Raw genomic sequence first — 20,740 nt, forward strand, 5'->3', positions numbered from 1 at the left:
GATGTTACAAACCTGTTCGTGCACTTTTCATTGTTATTCAATGCAAAATAATTATCAAAGATACCTGGGACGATGTCATTTCATAAAGAATGTCTTTTGTTTACTTATTGTACCTCAAACTTATTAACCCGGTGTAGGTCTTTAAGTTGAGGTTCAATTTACTAAAAGTAAATCGGGCATGACTAATTAGACACGCCCTCTTAGAATCAAGGGGTCCAAAATAGGATCGGGAAAAAACAGCCAGCGAAATGCCATAATTTACAATTATGTAAGTGAGTGTGAGCTTAAATGACGATTTTGATCATGGTTAATTTTTATTCTTGTACGACATACGTTTTACCTCTAGCCAACGCTCTATTTTATTTAAGTGTCGCTCTAAAATTGTTTTCATTTGCTTCAGGTCGATCCACTTTGCATCTCGCCGTGAACATGCATGACATATTTGCTACAAGACATTAAGGGAGCAATCAATTAATCAGCTTCATTTAGTCATGTAAAATCATTATTCAGTTGATAATTGTCTCAAATTGTTTTCCAATTTTTATATATTTGATTTGTATTTATATTTGATTTTAAGTATGAATTTTATCATTTCTCCCCTCATTTTTCTCTTTGCATTTATTTTTTCTAACATTAAATAACATAGTTGATAATGTCCACATCAGGGTTACATTGTATCCTATCTAGCCAAACTAGGAGGAAAGGAGTAGAACAGAAAAAAATCTGCATTCAGTGGCAATAACTCATTTCTTGTAGTACAACGACGGTAGTCTCGTCTAGGTGACAAAATTTGCTGTGTCGATTTTTTTTATATCTGGTATAATTGTCATAAAAGCAAAAATGGATAAAAAAAATAATGGCAGCAATTTATAGGAGGATTCAAGTTGTTTTGGCCGTTTTATTTATTCTTTAGATATTGTCTTACTGGTCGGTTTTGTTATTTTTAAGATCTTTTTCATCGACAATTGTCCTTGCAAAAGGCGCAAACAATGTGTTAAAATCAACCATGCGACTTATTTGCAGATTTAGCTGACCTTTGTTGCTGTTTAGAGATTTCAATCATATAACTTGTACGTAGATCGTATTTCTCCCTCAAAGAGTTATTGAAATTGTTCTTTAACATATAGATAGCGTGAAACTCTCACTACACCAGGCAATGGATATACGACATTTCTATTCCGACCAGACAAAAAGGGCTGTTTAAAACCCCTCGCCCTTTCGGCTCGGGGATCTCAACATCCCTTTTTGTTCGAAGGTCTTTTAATGTCAATATTAACTTATCATTGAACTTTTACTATTACTTACTAATGTTATCCTTATTCTAATAACAAAATCATTATAAAAACATTGAGTCGTGGATAAGACAAGCAGAAAGCAGAATTTCAGCATTTTACTAATCTGTGTTTATTGTTTTTCATTGTGGTTTTATGATAAATGTAACAAAAAACAATGTTTTAACATTATTATAAGAAGTCTTTGATCAATATTTCTATACCGTATCTATTATTCGTACTACTTACCTGTATTTTTGGCGCAAATGAAAAGTGGTTTGTGGCGTTAATCGACTTTGTGTTTATGTTCACTTACAAGACTTCGTTCAGACCACACCAGGATCTATTTATTTATGTATTTATGTGACCAGGGTTCCCTTAATCACGCTACCAGTAGATTTCTAGGGTAACCCTGTAAAGTGTATCTTTGGCATTTGTCGTCCGTGTACGAGTGAAAGGCACGACCTGAAACTTATAAACCCAACAGCGGGTTGTCTGATGCGTCTAAATATTAACTATTAAGGGCAATAACTCCTTAAGGGTCAATTGACTATTTTGGTTATTTGACTTATTTGTAGATCTTACTTTGCTGAACATTATTGCTGTTTACAGTTTATCTCTATCTATAATAATATTCATGATAATAAACAAAAACTGCGAAATTTCCTTAAAATTACCAATTCAGGGGCAGCAACCCAACAACAGGTTGACTGATGTGTGTGAAAATTTCAGGGCAGATAGATCTTGACCTGATGAACACTTTTACTCTCATATTTGATCTAAATGCTTTAGTTTCAGAGATATAATGCTTCAGTTTCAGAGATATAAGCCAAAAACTGCATTTTACCCCCCATGTTCTATTTTTAGCCATGGCACCCATCTTGGTTGATGGGCGGAGTCTTCGGATATATTTTTTAAACTAGATACCCTAAAGATGATTTAGGCCAAGTTTGTTTTTATTTGGCCCAGTAGTTTCAGAGGTGAAGATTTTTGTAAAAGTTAACGGACGACGACAGTCGCCAAGTTATGAGAAAAGCTCACTTGGCCCTTTTGGGCCAGGTGAGCTAAAAAAGGAATGACACGCAATGGAAAATATCTGTAAGCTCAAAACAATGTCCTTATTAACTGGTGTTGATATATGTGAAATACTGCAATTTTGTGGTCTGACTGTTTTTTTTTTTTTTTTGTAATTCAATTAAATTATCTCATTCAACGAATCGAGATAACTTATCGTCGTTAATGTGTATATAAAGACGAGTCGTATTGAGAAACGTTAAGAGCTATCTAAATTTTTCGTTCCAATAAAATTAATCATTTCGAACCGATAAGTTCGTCAAATAGTGCAATATGTCAAAGTTCAAAGAATTGCTTACTTAATCAGGTATTAATAGATTACGTTTAGATGTTTTTTTTGTGTTATCTTTGTCGTTGGGTTGTTGTATCGTTGACATATATTCCTTTTATTTATATAAAATGAAAGTTTTATTTACTTTCAAAATCCTACCCTATTTTTCTTCAGTAAACTATTTCTAAACACATATATCTCTTGGTTTTTTTTCATGGGAAACAAAATGAAGGTCACTAAAAGACTAAATGTCAAATCATTAAGTCTAAACAGGCACTTTTAAACATCCATTGCATAGCCTGTCATTTGCATATATTTTACAGATAAACTTTCTCATTCATCAGTATGTACGACATCGATTATTTAAGACGCGGCACCAACTGTTGTCTGAATACGAAATAGCCATAACGATCCATGTAAATTATGCACTAATGAAACTTGAATATTGCTACACAAGAACTGCAGATAAATTGAAGTATTCCGATTCAAGCAAACAAAAAACCAGTCGATTTGCAAGTATTCAGCTGAATAATACACTTCTCCAAACACAGACATTTAAAACCCCTATTGATGTAACGTTAATGTAAGACTTTCGAATGAAATGGTCGGGGAGTTGCAAATTAAGAATTGCAAAGTTGGAATCTCGAAATAACGGAGATACATACTAACAATTTAAAAATAGCAAAGTTGAAATTCTTACCGCTTTGCCGTTGAATAGAATTAAATCAAATCCATCTACAAATTATGTCATCAAGATTTTAACATTTTGTTGGGACAAGTGACGACACAGTAGGAGTTATACGTTTTCCTTGAATCTTGGAATTGTTAAGCATGCAAATTATAAAAACAGAAGACAAAAATTCTATTTTAGCCATACTCGTAAAATGTAATTCAAGAGTATCAACGGATACATATTACAAACATACCGATACAAAACAATATTTAATTATAACTTATGACATCCAGGACACGCTAAATCAATACCAATTTCAATTTAGTAAGAATAGTATGTACAATTATTTCGGATGAAACTACTTGGATGTGCGTTTAATTGAATAGTTTATAATTCATACTTAGCCATAAGACATTCAATTTCCCCTTTCATGCTTCTGATTTCCTCATCTTTTTGTGTCATCTGTTTGGTGCACCTATTTAATAATATAACTTGTAAGTTTTTATAATGTAAATATTTTCCAAATTAATGGAATTTTTACAAACGGACATTCTTTATTCAAACAGTTGGCTTGCTCATTTGTGTTCAGTGTGGTATGGTTAACTTTTCCTGTTTTTCCTTTTATGTATTCTTATAGGGCAAATTTTCCATGCATGTGTATTACACAAAAGGTCAACATTGGAAGCTTGTTATTTTATATATTGTAATATTTTAATGTTTTGTAAATATTGACCTCTGGTTAAATTGGCTTTATAACTGTTTATTTGTGTACAGAGAAAATTAATGACGCAAGGCTAATTTGACAAATGGCTAGTTTTATTATCTGCAGTTAAAGTTGAACTGTCAGATGTAATTAAGACAAGTAGCAATGTCTTGGGGTGTAGGGTAATAAAATTAGTTATGCCTATTTGTTTGTCTAGAGATGCAATAATTAAACTCTATGATAAAGGTCAGTTGGTCAGAGACTGGAAGATTGTGTATCAGCTGTGATACTGGAAGGATGTGATTTTCCTTGAAGTCTTGAATCAGTAGATTCTGGAGGACTTGTATTTAAAGTTTATATGTTTAAACTTTGTAATCTAACTTTGTCAATAAGTCTGAAGTAATGTACATTTGTGACTAAACTTGTAAATATATATCGTATTATTTAGTTAATGGAATTTACCACAGGATACATTGTCGTGCCATAGTATGGCTATGTCCGTCAGTCTGTGTCAGTGTTGACCTCCCCTCGGTCACGTTACAATTTTTGGTGGCAGCGGTCGGATATTATTAACATGGATTAGTTTATTTCTATTATAAGAATTGATGTGCTGTTTGGAATTTAACAATGTATGTACGCAAATTATATTCAGTGGATTAATAGTAATATTCCGATAATTTTGTGTGAGAGGATTATTGCAAATGGAATAATATATTTCTAAAGTAACTGTAATTAAATTGTTATAAAATGGATAAACGTGATTCTTCTGATAGAGGAATTTATTTCGGAGGTGCAAGACCTAAAGTATCAATGGATACGGGAATAGGATTAAGTTCAACTGTCTTATCATCTTCAACGCCTAGAATGATTGAAACCCAAAGAGAAATTCAGCGTTTAACTAAAGAGTATGATACTCTTCAGGAAGAAATTTCAAGTGCTCCGACACCGAGAAGATCATCCATTCCATCCGTGTTCCAACCTTTTGGTAATCAAGGATTGCATTCACCTAAGCGTATGAAAATTGAAAAGCCAGTTGTCTCACCCTCAAAATATGATGGTTCTGTTCCTTGGGAAGATTACAAAATTCAGTTTGAAATGATATCCGAATTAAATTGTTGAACGGATAATCAGAAAGCAATGTTTCTTGCGACAAGTTTAAGTGGGAATGCGGAAAGTGTTTTAGCCGATATTGATCCGATAAAGCGTACAGATTATAAACCGATATGTGCAGCATTAACTAGTAGATTTGGAACCGAAAACATAACAGAGCTTTTCCGTGTGCAGCTTAAGAATATCCGTAAAAGAAAAGATCAAGAATTGCCTGAATTAGCGCAACATATCAAGAGACTAAGCCGTAAAGCATATCCCAAAGCTCAACTGGAACTACAAGAGATGTTGAGCCGAGATAATTTCATTGATGCATTAGATGACGCGGATACACGGTTGCGTATACATCAAGCTCACCCAAAGACACTAGATGATGTAGTTGAGTTGGCTGTTGAGCTCGAGGCATTTTATATCGCGGATAAACAGAGAGACAAACCTTCCAGTGTTCGAAATTTTGCTATTTCGGAAAGTTCAGAAGTGTCTGGTCAATTTAAAACACTGACTGATGTGGTAGAAGAACTTCGACGTGAGCTTCAGTTTCTTAAGCGCGACATGAGTCAACAGAGACGCGGATTTAACAACAATAACAACAAGACGGGAAAAAGACGATGTTGGACTTGTGGCGAGACAAGTCATATTAGAAGAAATTGTCCTAATGATGAAAAAGTAACAGAAATTATCAACAAAAACACAGAGTTAGAACCGGTCGTGTAGCGAGTGGCGATGGAGGAATGCATATTCCTGGGAAATTTCAAGGTACAAACGTTCAATGTTTAGTAGATACAGGTGCAAATGTGACATTTTTAAACGATAAGGTATACGATTCTCTGTCCGATGGAAACAAAGTGGTGTTGCGTCCAACACATACAAACATGAAACTTGCCGACGGTAAACCACTTAAAGTTAGAGGAATAGGTAAAATGAAGGTTGAAATTGGGAGGACACTTCTCACACAGGATGTGTGGGTAGCTGATATAGATGAAGATATAGACTGTATTATCGGTTTTGACTTCATGAAACAAAATATTTGTTGCATTGATGTGGCCAACAATACAATGACTGTTAATAAAGAAGAGATATCATGTGCAGTATTAAATACACAGGGTGTGCGATGTTGTCGAGTTGCTGTGTCAGAGACAACAGTTATTCCGCCGGGTGTCGAGCAGATTATTCCGTGGAAAGTTATTGATATTGGTTATGCTCCAGATTGTAGCATGTTAGTAGCTTCAGATAAATTTGTGGAGAAACATCAGCTCCTGTTGGCTAAAACAGTAGTTAAGTCATCATCAAATGTCGTTCCGATTCAAGTTTTGAACGCAAACAGATAAGTCTGTTAAAGTGTATGAAAAAAACTATTGAAACGCCATGTGAAGCAGTAACAGTACTTAACGAGTCAGCTTGTTCTCTAGATTCGTCAAAAGAAGATATTCCAGAACATTTAATATCTAGTTTATCATGTTTATATACAAACAGTATTAGTGACTTGGTTTACCGTATTCAAAATTCAGAACCAGCAAAATCAAGAGTTGTTCATTACAACAAATCTGGACTAAAACCGTATTATGGAGATTTTGACAATTGGCTAATTAAAACTGTAATTCAAAAAGACACCGAGTCTCACGCTACCGCAATCGAAGAAAATAACATTGAGTCTGACATTGAATTGAGTGAAAATGAACAGTGCGATATGTCTTATTTTCCAACTGACAATATTGAATACGGTCGCGGACATCGTGTGAAACGTCCACCCATCAGATTCGTTCCTGATTAAAACTTTTATTGAACTTTATAAACTATGAACATTTAAAATGAACATTGAAATAAACATTGCATGTTTTCATGATTATGATTGAATTATTTGATTTATTTTATTGTTAAAATGTTGAAATTGATTTTTGATACATTTTGGTTTTTCCATTTAAATTTTATTGCGTATTTTTGTTTTATTTTTGAAAGTGGTCTTCCATACTTTAATAAGTTAAAGTTTTTTTGTTTTTTTTTTTACATGTGGGACACATGTTTTTCAAAGAGGGAGGCAATGTAATATTTTAATGTTTTGTAAATATTGACCTCTGGTTAAATCGGCTTTATAACTGTTTATTTGTGTACAGAGAAAATTAATGACGCAAGGCTAATTTGACAAATGGCTAGTTTTATTATCTGCAGTTAAAGTTGAACTGTCAGATGTAATTAAGACAAGTAGCAATGTCTTGGGGTGTAGGGTAATAAAATTAGTTATGCCTATTTGTTTGTCTAGAGATGCAGTAATTAAACTCTATGATAAAGGTCAGTTGGTCAGAGACTGGCAGATTGTGTATCAGCTGTGATACCGAAAGGATGTGTATTCCTTAAGTCTTGAATCAGTATAGATTCTTGAGGACTTGTATTTAAAGTTTATATGTTTAAACTTTGTAATCTAACTTTGTCTATAAGTCTGAAGTAATGTACATTTGTGAATAAACTTGTAAATATATATCGTATTATTTAGTTAATGGAATTTACCACAGGATACATTGTCGTGCCATAGTATGGCTATGTCCGTCAGTCTGTGTCAGTGTTCACCTCCCCTAGGTCACGTTACAATTTTTGGTGGCAGCGGTGGGATGTAATATTTTAATGTTTTGTAAATATTGACCTCTGGTTAAATTGGCTTTATAACTGTTTATTTGTGTACAGAGAAAATTAATGACGCAAGGCTAATTTGACAAATGGCTAGTTTTATTATCTGCAGTTAAAGTTGAACTGTCAGATGTAATTAAGACAAGTAGCAATGTCTTGGGGTGTAGGGTAATAAAATTAGTTATGCCTATTTGTTTGTCTAGAGATGCAGTAATTAAACTCTATGATAAAGGTCAGTTGGTCAGAGACTGGCAGATTGTGTATCAGCTGTGATACTGAAAGGATGTGTATTCCTTAAGTCTTGAATCAGTATAGATTCTTGAGGACTTGTATTTAAAGTTTATATGTTTAAACTTTGTAATCTAACTTTGTCAATAAGTCTGAAGTAATGTACATTTGTGAATAAACTTGTAAATATATATCGTATTATTTAGTTAATGGAATCTACCACAGGATACATTGTCGTGCCATAGTATGGCTATGTCCGTCAGTCTGTGTCAGTGTTGACCTCCCCTAGGTCATGTTACAATTTTTGGTGGCAGCGGTGGGATGTAATATTTTAATGTTTTGTAAATATTGACCTCTGGTTAAATTGGCTTTATAACTGTTTATTTGTGTACAGAGAAAATTAATGACGCAAGGCTAATTTGACAAATGGCTAGTTTTATTATCTGCAGTTAAAGTTGAACTGTCAGATGTAATTAAGACAAGTAGCAATGTCTTGGGGTGTAGGGTAATAAAATTAGTTATGCCTATTTGTTTGTCTAGAGATGCAGTAATTAAACTCTATGATAAAGGTCAGTTGGTCAGAGACTGGCAGATTGTGTATCAGCTGTGATACTGAAAGGATGTGTATTCCTTAAGTCTTGAATCAGTATAGATTCTTGAGGACTTGTATTTAAAGTTTATATGTTTAAACTTTGTAATCTAATTTTGTCAATAAGTCTGAAGTAATGTACATTTGTGAATAAACTTGTAAATATATATCGTATTATTTAGTTAATGGAATTTACCACAGGATACATTGTCGTGCCATAGTATGGCTATGTCGTCAGTCTGTGTCAGTGTTGACCTCCCCTAGGTCACGTTACAATTTTTGGTGGCAGCGGTGGGATGTAATATTTTAATGTTTTGTAAATATTGACCTCTGGTTAAATTGGCTTTATAACTGTTTATTTGTGTACAGAGAAAATTAATGACGCAAGGCTAATTTGACAAATGGCTAGTTTTATTATCTGCAGTTAAAGTTGAACTGTCAGATGTAATTAAGACAAGTAGCAATGTCTTGGGGTGTAGGGTAATAAAATTAGTTATGCCTATTTGTTTGTCTAGAGATGCAGTAATTAAACTCTATGATAAAAGTCAGTTGGTCAGAGACTGGCAGATTGTGTATCAGCTGTGATACTGAAAGGATGTGTATTCCTTAAGTCTTGAATCAGTATAGATTCTTGAGGACTTGTATTTAAAGTTTATATGTTTAAACTTTGTAATCTAACTTTGTCAATAAGTCTGAAGTAATGTACATTTGTGAATAAACTTGTAAATATATATCGTATTATTTAGTTAATGGAATTTACCACAGGATACATTGTCGTGCCATAGATGGCTATGTCCGTCCGTCTGTGTCGATGTCGTTCCTCCCCTCGGTCACGTTACAATATTGTTAACGTATTCATATGTATTTCTTAAAAAATTACATTGGACAAACTGTTTCAAAAGCAATTTTAGGTAAAGAGTTTCAATACACAAACAACGGGTCCTTCAACTAGAACACTCATAAATACATCTGAACGAGCATATGTACATGTATACATATATTGTTTTTCTTTTTTGCCATGGTGTTGTCAAGGTTTTTTTGACTTTCTCCTTTCAACGAAAATGGTGTTTAAACAAAAAATTGTCGAATTTAGTTTTTAATCCATACCTAGCCATAAGACATTCAATTTCCCCTTTCATGCTCCTGATTTCCTCATTCTTTTGTGTTATCTGTTTGGTACACCTATTTAATAATATTACTTGTAAGTTTTTATAATGTAAATACTTTCTAAATTAATGAGATTTTTATACACGGAAATTGTTTATTTGAACAGTTGGTTTGCTTATTTGGAGCATTTTCAAATAAACAAGTACAAGTTAAAAAGGTTATAGTGTCTATGCACTGTGTCAAGCTCTGAATACTTTAGAATATACAGCGTCTAATCTATATGCTGATGATACAACTCTGCATTTGTCTTCTTAATATATTGTAAATTTAAATATATGTCTTAATAAAGACTTAAAAATGTTATTAAATAATGTAAAGAAAATGATATGATGACAAATAACAAGAAATCAAAATGTATGCTTGTTGGATCAGACAGAAAACTGGAAATCTGCAACTAATGTTTATGTGTTTTATCACAAGATAATATCGCTTTAGATAATGTTGGAATCCATATTGGTAAATATCTGTCATGGTCAAATCAAATTGATAATTTTGAATATACCCGTTGAAAGGGTTGAAACATTATTTACCATTAAAGGGTCTTATTCTTTTTTACAATAGCTATATATTACCCATTATTGACTACTGTTGTACAGTATAGGGTCTTACCACAAATTGTAATCTGGAAAGGATTCATGAGCTCCAAAAACGTGCTGCAAGATTAGTTTTATCTATTTCTTTTAATTATCTATCAACTTTAATGTTTAAAAAGCTTGAATGGATGACTATATTTACGAGGATACAATATTTTCAAGCTGACTTAATGTTTAAATGTATGAATGGTCTAGCACCTGATTATTTAACTAATAAATTTACTGCTTGTACTGATCTTTATAATTATTCGCTCAGGTCGACAACATCAGGACTTCTTCGTGAACCAAGACCTAATTCTGACTTTTCTTAAAATAACATTTGAATATTCTGGTCTTATAACCTGGAATAATTTGCCAAATAATATTAAAGAAATAAATACATTTAAGATCAAATGTTCAAACTATTTTTTAACTGTACAGAATGAAGATACCTGAATCTAATGTATGTTTTTCTTCTATTGAATGCATATGTGCTTATTCAATATCTAAGCTGCTTTTTATAACTGTATTATGTATTTTATTTTATTTTTATTTTTTTTTATTTTTGTATTAATAGTTTTTGATGGCCTCATGGAAGATTAACATGTCATTGTTAAATGCGTTACATTCGTTGAATAAATAATTTTATTTATTTATTTATTTATTTATTTATTTATTTATTTATTTATTTATTTATTTATATAATCAACCCAAGAAAAAGAGATGTGAATTTACTAAACAGAGAGTAGTAAATATCTGTTTTTGATAGCTAGTCTTTCAAGCTATTATGACTAAGACAAAAAACTAAATTGCAGTACTCAATATTCGAATTTAATGTATTTTCCTTGTATGTGACCATAGTGCAAATATGCCAAATACATATTTCGACAATAAATGTCTCCGCATGAAAGAGGCCAAAACAGAGTAGCAAAGCCTTGTTATTAACAGGTATTTTCTTAAGTTAATGTGAAATAATACAAAAATGAATTCTCACTGTTAATGTTCAAAAAGTCAAAAAGAAACCCTTATTTTACCGGAAATTTTCGATTACTACACTCTGATGAAACAATTAATATATAGTTTAATTTGATGGTCAGTGTCGAGAACAGTTTTCAGAGTTTTACGAACGGAATATTTAAATCAGAAAGACAAACTTTTGATAATAATCCATACTTAGCCTTTAGACATTCATTTTCTAATTTCAGTCTTCTATTTTCATCTTCCTTTTGTATCATCTGTTTTGTGTACCTAATGAATAATATTACATGTGCATATTTAAATGTGAACGTTTTCCAAATTTAAATGAATTGCTATAACATGAGTACAATTGAAATGCTGATTTGAAGCATGTTAAATGGTATTTATTGCTGTGTAGTATCACCATCGTGTATAGGTAGCCCCGAAACAAAGAAACAATGGTAGTAAAAAGTATTTTTTCTATTCCTCGTACAGTAAGAACCTATTCGCTGTACAGTGTATCAGCTTTATTTACAGGAATTTCTCTATAAACACTAGGTTATTTCAAAATACAGTGTTTTTCATGCTTAGATATGATATAACTTTGTTCTACGAAAACGTCAAATGAATAGTTGAAGGATTAATGTATTTTAACAAGTTTCATGCTTCTTTGAATAGGTACCACCCGGTCAAATTCTGAAAATATGAAGAGAGAGAAAGCAAATTAAGGATCATAATCAGCCTTAAATAGTAGCTACATTATTAGGAATCAGTATCACAAAACTTTACTTGTCGCCAAAGCGTATAGAATCTAATAGAAATAAGGAGAATTTGTTTTTTTTTCCACCGCTTCGGGTGTACCTTTACCTGGTGGTGATGCTATACAGTGTTTATAGATGTTTTCCTAAGTTTATATTATATTTCTGACTTTTTGTCTTAGGGTTAAATTTCAAACTTAGTTAAATTTCCTTTGAGAACCTAATAGTATGTAAATGAAAATTCAAAAATGCAAGATGACAGATTAAGTTTTATCCATTTTTTTAAAATCTTACATACAACGATGATTACGAAAGAAAATGTAATGGGGTTTGTTCCCACGTGAGATTGGTTTCGTATCGATGCACGCGGTCTTGGTGCTTTTTGGGTTTTTACGATTCCTTAAGATTTTGTTGTTTGTTACCTCGATTTGTCTCTTATTAATTTAGTCACGATATTTGAACACCGGTAAGCTATTTTTGTCTTGATTTGACCCCACCACCTTGTGTGTCTGTTACGGGGTGTTACCAGTGAAATAGGACTAGGTCCGTATCAGTCTGGCAGGAAGATCTTGTCACATAACACGTGTCCGTTGTACTAAATCATAAGCCTGGAATCTTTGGTGAGTTTTGAAATAGCTATTCACAGAGTAGATATTATTTTTTCATAATTAGATTTTAATCGGGAAGTACAAACAACATTAGGGCCAAAAGAAAAAAAGACGAAACACAAGTAGTCATCAAAATATATAAAATTAAAGAATCAGACAAATCAAAGCAAACCAAAGAGAGTAAAAATTCTGTTAAAAACGTTTTCAGCATTTTATCGTTCAAGCGTCTTACCTTTGAATATTTACTTTCAAACTCTCGTTTTCTTTCAGTATCTTGTCAATTCTCTTTTGATGAACTGGACACATCCGACACAAGCTTTCAAACATGAAATAATTATTTCAATAGTGTTCAAATGACAGCTCAATACAGGTTTCGAATTTACTATTGTTAGATTATGTGAAATAACTGCATTTATATGTTCTGATTAATTGATATTATGAAATTATTTTTTTTTTATAAAGAATCGAGGTTTCTTACCTTCAAATATAAATTCCACGAAAACTTATTGGTCATTTGAATACACCTTTTCAAGGTTATAAAGTTAACAGTGTAGAAAGATCTTTGAATATTGTTTTTATCGGTATTACCGTTGGTTTTGCTTTTAATAGATTAAACCAATACTAAATATGTAATGTTATACAGCTTAGAGCACGTTTGATCCTACATCATGTGGATACTTATAGCTTTATATTGCACATATTATGTTTTCTCAGACTGTTTGTGACGCCTTTACACTAAATCCGTTGGATGTGTAAAGATAGATTAAGCATGAAAACATAGATATATATATATATATATAGATTAAAATTGTTTTGGATTAAATTAAAATAAATGCGAGAAACAATAGATCGGTACTTTGCGCTTAGTGTTCGTCGTTGTTCACTATTTGTCATATTTGCTGCTTTCTAATTTTTTTTAGTATAAAGCAGGCCGCTGACTTTCTCATTTTAGTTGTTGAACATTTTGTCTTGCCTGGGGCCTTTATAGTTTACTATACAGTATGGGTTTTGCTCATTGTTAAATGACGTATGGTGATCTATAGTTGTTTAAATCATCATCCTTTGATATCAAGTGGCTAAATATTGCATTGGTTATTATGAGTTTTATATATGAAGATGAGTCGTATTGAGTAAACATCAAGAATGTCTTGTGCGAATTAAATAAATAATTTCTAATCGTTGTCTTCATGAAATACTACATTGTTTTATAGTTCAAAAAGTTACTAAATTGGTAAGTATAAAATTGAGAATGGAAATGGGGAATGTGTCAAAGAGACAACAACCCGACCACAGAACAGACAACAGCAGAAGGCCACCAACAGGTCTTCAATGCAGCGAGAAATTCCCGCACCCGGAGGCGTGCTTCAACAAATATATATACTAGTTCAGTGATAATGAACGCCATACTAAACTCCAAATTGTACACAAGAAACTAAAATTAAAAATAATACAAGACTAACAAAGGCTAGAGGCTCCTGACTTGGGACAGGCGCAAAAATGCGGCGGGGTTAAACATGTTTATGAGATCTCAACCCTCCCCCTATACCTCTAGCCAATGTAGAAAAGTAAACGCATAACAATACGCACATTAAAATTCAGTTCAAGAGAAGTCCGTGTCTGATGTCAGAAGATGTAACCAAAGAAAATAAACAAAATGACAATACTACATAAATAACAACAGACTACTAGCAGTTAACTGACATGCCAGCTCCAGACTTCAATTAAACTGATTGAAAGATTATGTCTTCATCATATGAATATCAGGCACAATCATTCCCGTTAGGGGTTTAGTATCATACCATCATAAAATTGAGAATGGAAATGGGGAATGTGTCAAAGAGACAACAACCCGACCATAGAACAGACAACAGCAGAAGGTCACCAACAGGTCTTCAATGCAGCGAGAAATTCCCGCACCCGGAGGCGTCCTTCAGCTGGCCCCTAAACAAATATATTTTCTAGTTCAGTGATAATGAACGCCATACTAAACTCCAAATTGTACACAAGAAACTAAAATTAAAAATAATACAAGACTGACAAAGGCTAGAGGCTCCTGACTTGGGACAGGCGCAAAAATGCGGCGGGGTTAAACATGTTTATGAGATCTCAACCCTCCCCCTATACCTCTAGCCAATGTAGAAAAGTAAACGCATAACAATACGCACATTAAAATTCAGTTCAAGAGAAGTCCGAGTCTGATGTCAGAAGATGTAACCAAAGAAAATAAACAAAATGACAATAATACATAAATAACAACAGACTACTAGCAGTTAACTGACATGCCAGCTCCAGACTTCAATTAAACTGATTGAAAGATTATGTCTTCATCATATGAATATCAGGCACAATCCTTCCCGTTAGGGGTTTAGTATCATACCATCATAACATATATGAGAAGAACATAACCCGTGTCATGCCAACAACTGGTTTTTAAATAAATGTGTTTAGTGCCGATGCAAAGACCCTATAAGTGAATCAATATTAACGCCAAAATATGCAATCTTTAATGACCTGACAACAGTATCGTAACTATATCCCTTCTTAATAAGTCTATTTAAAGGTTTTGTTAGCTTCAGAGGTGAATACTGACATTTTTGTGCTTTATAAAGAATATTTCCATAAAAAATTGGATGTGAAATACCTGAACGTATAAGAAGTCTGCATGTTGAGCTATATTTACGAATGATGTCCTTATACCGATGATAAAATTTAGTAAATGTTTTGACTAGTTTGTGATATCGAAAACCCTGGTGTAATAATTTTTCAGTAATACATAAATTTCTCTCGTTAAAATCTAAAACATTGTTACATACACGAGCGAATCGTACAAGTTGAGATATATAAACACCGTAAGATGGTGACAAGGGAACGTCACCATCTAAAAATGGATAATTAACGATAGGAAATGAAAAATCATCTCTTTTATCATATATTTTAGTATTAAGCTTTCCGTTAATGATATAGATATCATGATCGAGGAAAGGGCAGTGGTCATTGTTAGTATTAGCTTTATTTAAAGTAAGTTCAACAGGATAAATTTCTTTAGTATACATACTGAAGTCGTCATTATTGAGAGCCAAAATATCATCCAAATATCTAAAAGTATTATTAAATTTGTGTACCAGATGTTGTTTCGATGGGTCTTTACTGATTTTTGTCATAAATTGTAACTCATAGCAATACAAAAAAAGATCCGCAATAAGTGGTGCACAGTTAGTCCCCATTGGAATTCCGATAACCTGACGATATACGGAATCTCCAAAGCGAACAAAAATGTTATCTAGTAAAAATTCAAGGGCATATATAGTATCAAAGCATGTCCAATTGACATAGTTTTTTTGTTTATTGCTACTAAAAAATGACCTAAAAGAGTTTGAACATATATATTCACATTCTGACTTTTTAAATGCCCATTTAATTAGGTGTGTGAATTTTTTCTTAATGAGAATGTGAGGCAATGTGGTATATAGGGTAGAAAAATCAAAACTTTGAACAGATTCAAAATCACCAATATATGCATGCAATTTATCAAGTACTTCCAACGAGTTCTTGACACTCCAAAAGTAATTAATTCAACTTTTTTCGAATGCCTTATTTGAACAATTTATTATCAGGTTTTTGATTGTACCAAGTGTACTGGTAAGAAGAATAGACAATTTAGTAGTGGAACAATGGCTTGAAGACGAAATGAATCTATATTTGTAAGGTGTTTTGTGTAGCTTCGGAAGCCAATACATAGTTGGGACTTTCATTGTATTTGGTTCTGCTTGTAAAGCGGAAGCTAAAAGTTTATGTTTGTTACAGATGTCGTTTTCTGAAAATGGAGTCAGTTGGAATGTTGGTGAATTGATGATTTCTTTTTTCAGAACCTCAATGTAAAATTTACGTCAAACAATAATAATATTATTAGCAGCTTTATCGGCCGGGACAAAAACAAATTCCTTGGCTAGTTCTTTTAGTTTATGTTTGATACGAGAAATAGATTTATTGTGGTTATTGTTAAGAGTAAAATGTTCTTTAAAATGTTGAATACGTATATCAACTATGTTCATTACTGATTTAATAAAAGAGTCCAAAGATTTTTTGTCAGCTTTTTCCCGTTTTATCCATTTCAAACAGTAAGTATGGAGTGAGTCGTGGATGATATTACGACACTCATTCCAATTAATAATTGACGGGGGACGATAGTTAGGTCCTTTACTGAGGAATGATTTTAACTCTCGGTCTTGAACGATGTTAAGATCTCCTGTTATAACATGGGAAATGGGTCCATAAATGTATTCGGAATTACTGCAATTAGATGAAGTAGGTGTATTTTCACTGATATTAACATCTTTACACAATTGGCTATAATTAAACACAAATTTCCGGGTAGATTTCTTGTAAATATAACAAATAAGAGGGAGCTCAGTATTATCAAAATATCCCGGAATTTGTTCTTTAACAGAATGGTCGTTAAAAATACCGGCAATATTTACAAAATCAAAACCTTTATTGACATACTTTATTTTAATAAACTGTTTTTTATGATCTTCAGGGCGATCAATTTTGGGAAACAGTTTAGAATAACAATATGCCATTATAATTTGAACGATTTCATACTTAGGACTGCTATATGAAATTGTGTTGCAATCCTCTAAAATTTTATTTAACTTATTAACCGGTAATGAACAGAGCTTTGTTAACAGATAATGTCTGCCGTTGTTTTTTGAAATAGAAATTAGGTCCGAAATATTGGTATGATTGGTCCGAAATTTTCTTTGATTGCGATTTTTTCTACGACCATGAGAACGGTTTTTACGAACAGTTTTAGAAACTATATCCAAAATGTTAACAGAATCGGTTCTTGATATATTACCAATTCCCATGATATTATCATTAAGACCGAGAGGGTAGACTGTCTGTAATTTTTTAATCCAATTTAATTCAATTATTTTCCGCGATCGTACAAACTTTGAATGAGATTCACCAGGCTGCTTATTTACTACTTCTAAAGGTTGAACTGCTAAATATTTAATAGGATGATTGTGCTTCTTAAGGTGTTGATAAATGATACTTTTGAATTTATTGGGTCTTTTAAAACGATACAGATGTTCTTGAGTGCGTTTAGATAAATATCGTCCAGTTTCACCTACGTACTGAATACCGCATCCCGGTTTGTTTCATGTGAGTAAATAAATTATACTGTTTGTTTTTCAAGTTATATCAGTTTCAAAATTTAAAGAAAATGTGCGACCATTAAACGTGGACCTTACCGTATTGTTGGTGGAAAGACGGGGACATGTAAATCATTTTTTGGCATGACACTTATCGATAGAAGGGTAACCACGATTTTTATTGTTAAAAATGTTAGCGATGGTAGTATTTTTAGATAAGCGATTTTGAAGATTGAGACGTGTAGATACCCTTTGAACGAGTTTAGTATTTAATATTTTTCCATTTCTAAGCTTCCTATTTGTTTTTTGTTTGTGAATTATATTAGAAAGGAGCAAAGACTGGCGTCCAGAATATGAACCAGCATACAATGAATTGAATTATGTAAAAATAATAAATCTGTTCGGCTAAAGATGTCAAACGCTATCCGTATTAATTACCCGAAAAAGAAAGGGTATATTAGGGTAGCGACTGACGTCTGACTAAATAGTAGAATGGGGCTGAATATTGAAATACTACTTTTTGATAAATATTCCTAAAGTAATGAACTAGAGAAGTTCTCGCTCGGACACACACTCCATAATCTAGTATATTATAGTTATTAGTAGATTAAATGGGAACTTGTTAAAAAGAAATTTATGAAAAAAAATGAATTTACCTGTGGTCAACTTTTGATTCCATATATTCTGTGATTTCTTTATACAACATTTTATTTTCAAAAGACTGTACTTGTGTCATTAATGGTTCGGCGGGTATATTTACTAAAGTTTGAATATCGATGTCAATTACTCCATAACATGAGTGAAATGTGTTGTCATGTTTTTCAAAAAGTAGATTCTCTAATTCGGATTTTATTTGCGTGTATCGTTTATGTGTCAGCTCATTATTTTTCATGAATGCTTCGTAGCTCTGATGCTCCAAGATTTCATAATCTTCGACTTCTGTTACTTTTATATTCTTTTTTGTTTCGATAAAGGTCTGTAGATCTACACAGACAGAATCTATGGTCACAATGCAGTTTTTGCTATCAACATGGAGTTGGTCGATGTAGCCTCTCACTTTATCCTGGATGATTGGTATTGCATCAACTTTGGCGCTTAAATCAGTAATTTGTCGTTTGGCTTTTTCTCTTTCCTCTGACACCACTCCAGCAATTTCCAAGAATGAATGATCTTTGTGTGTTGATATTACACATTTAGAGCAAATAAAATCATTGCACATTTCGCAGATGTAAACAAATTCTTTATCGTGTGTACGACATTTGGACGTCTTACTGAAATCTGCAATGTCTATGGTGCTGGTATTTGTAATCGTATGCCCACTTGTAGTTTGGACCAAATCGTGTCGTTCTCGGCATATTGTACATAATACATTTTGACATTCATAACAGTAATAAACACCACTGTTCTGGGTACACAGGCGACAAATCTGTGTAGAAGCCTGAGCCATAATAATCGCACAATACAGGTTGTTTATGAAATCAATTTTGATCGCGTCACCGGATGTGAATTCTGGTATACACAAAAGTTATTTTTTCGATATTGTTAATACTTATTAAACTGTTGATAAAGTTCTGTATAGATATCAAAGAGTGGTTTATGTGTCAGTATTACCATCAGTTGTCTATTGGAAATATATATATATATATATTTTAAGAATTGAAAGTTTTAGAGAGAAACAAAAAATGAACAATGGTAATTTATGGATTTTCTCATTTACCGACAATTACATATTGTAAACAACGTCATTTTATATCTATTACAATGAAACATATTAATTTCTTAAATAATCAATGAAAATTGGCACATTGGCTTATTCATATAATATACTAAACATCTGTTATACAGATATCGAATTGGTAATGATCTGCATTCTACATCTAAATAGAATAGGATGATATATGTATGTGTCTAATGGGAGGTAGCTCTTCCTAAACAAAATTACAAATATACAAAGGGTGTTTGTTACCTTTAAAGTTTCCAAAAAGGTTATCAGCCTTTTTTATTGTTGGCTAAGATTCATACCCGAATTGCAGCTGGTATTTTCAAATAATTTGTTGGTAATATTTTATATCATTAAATGTTGCTTATGGTACTAGTTGGTACAAGTACAGTTTATTTTTCAGGGTTTTTTTATGATTAAGATTGATCAAACACAAGAAGATCTCTGTCTTTTTAAGGAGGAGAAGAGTTTATAAACTTAAAGCATTTACTTTAATATATATTTTCATATAAAAATCGATGGTAAATAAAGGTTTAGACTTGGATAAGCAATGTTTGCCAAATTTCGTTTTCCTACGTACTTATGAGATACTACCACTTTTGCTTTCACAGCTTGTCATTTTATTTTTCCTTAAAATATCGTAACATATAATGTACTTACTGTTTATTTTTTTTAGCTTTTTGATTTTTCGAAATCACAATTTGTCAATTTCCTTTTATGCATCCTATCGAAGATAAGAATCAGAGATCATGCATCGGAAGCCGGTGATTTACTACTGTTACTTCACTCTATCGGTGTGTTTTGTCTCTACATTTCCCCTAATTAGTTTACAATGATAGGGAAATTCAAAATTAAACATTATTTGAGTGTTTTTTTTAGTGTGTGTAAAATACCTCGGCGGTGTTTTGGTAACATTGTGTTGTGTATGCGAAAGTTTAGGGTACAATCTTTGATTTTTTAAAGGAGTTTCTGTGGACTGAGTATTCCGTTCCACACAATAATAAGCAGGCTTAATTATTTCGTACACAAATTTATTTCGATTTATTTCGATTTTCTAAAAAAAAAAACATCCGTTTTGTAAGGCAGAATATTCATTTGCATCCTGTCTTCGGCAACATTTTCCATTTTCAGTTCCAACCAGGCCATAACATATACATTTCCACCCTACTAAGAAATCTAATGATCGTTACCTTAACATCCTAAATGTTATAATTCAATAAGCAATGGTCATAATCATCTATGATAATTGTTTAATGATATAACGTTA

At 32.4% G+C, this 20,740-nt stretch overlaps 1 protein-coding gene across 6 annotated transcripts in view; it reads right to left on the reverse strand.

Annotated features, from left to right (window-relative positions):
* The window catches only part of LOC127700802 (nucleoprotein TPR-like), a 39,026-nt gene extending 19,779 nt beyond the window's left edge, over positions 1-19,247 (reverse strand). For 5 of the 6 annotated variants that reach the window (XR_007981724.1, XM_052204463.1, XM_052204465.1 and 2 more), the window contains exons 1-5: positions 18,410-19,247; positions 12,830-12,913; positions 11,448-11,522; positions 9,643-9,717; positions 3,690-3,764 (exon numbers count right to left, since the gene is read on the reverse strand). Coding sequence is in view for 5 of the 6 variants with exons in the window: in XM_052204463.1 (XP_052060423.1) it covers positions 3,690-3,764; positions 9,643-9,717; positions 11,448-11,522; positions 12,830-12,913; positions 18,410-19,200 (1,100 nt within the window). In the remaining variant the exon portion in view is untranslated. The remainder of the gene's footprint in view (positions 1-3,689; positions 3,765-9,642; positions 9,718-11,447; positions 11,523-12,829; positions 12,914-18,409) is intronic. The other variant, XM_052204464.1, reaches the window with a different exon arrangement.
* Between the last annotated feature and the right edge of the window lie 1,493 nt (positions 19,248-20,740).

This window comes from Mytilus californianus, unplaced genomic scaffold, assembly GCF_021869535.1.
Source record: "Mytilus californianus isolate M0D057914Y unplaced genomic scaffold, xbMytCali1.0.p SCAF_5, whole genome shotgun sequence".
NCBI lineage: Eukaryota > Metazoa > Mollusca > Bivalvia > Mytilida > Mytilidae > Mytilus > Mytilus californianus.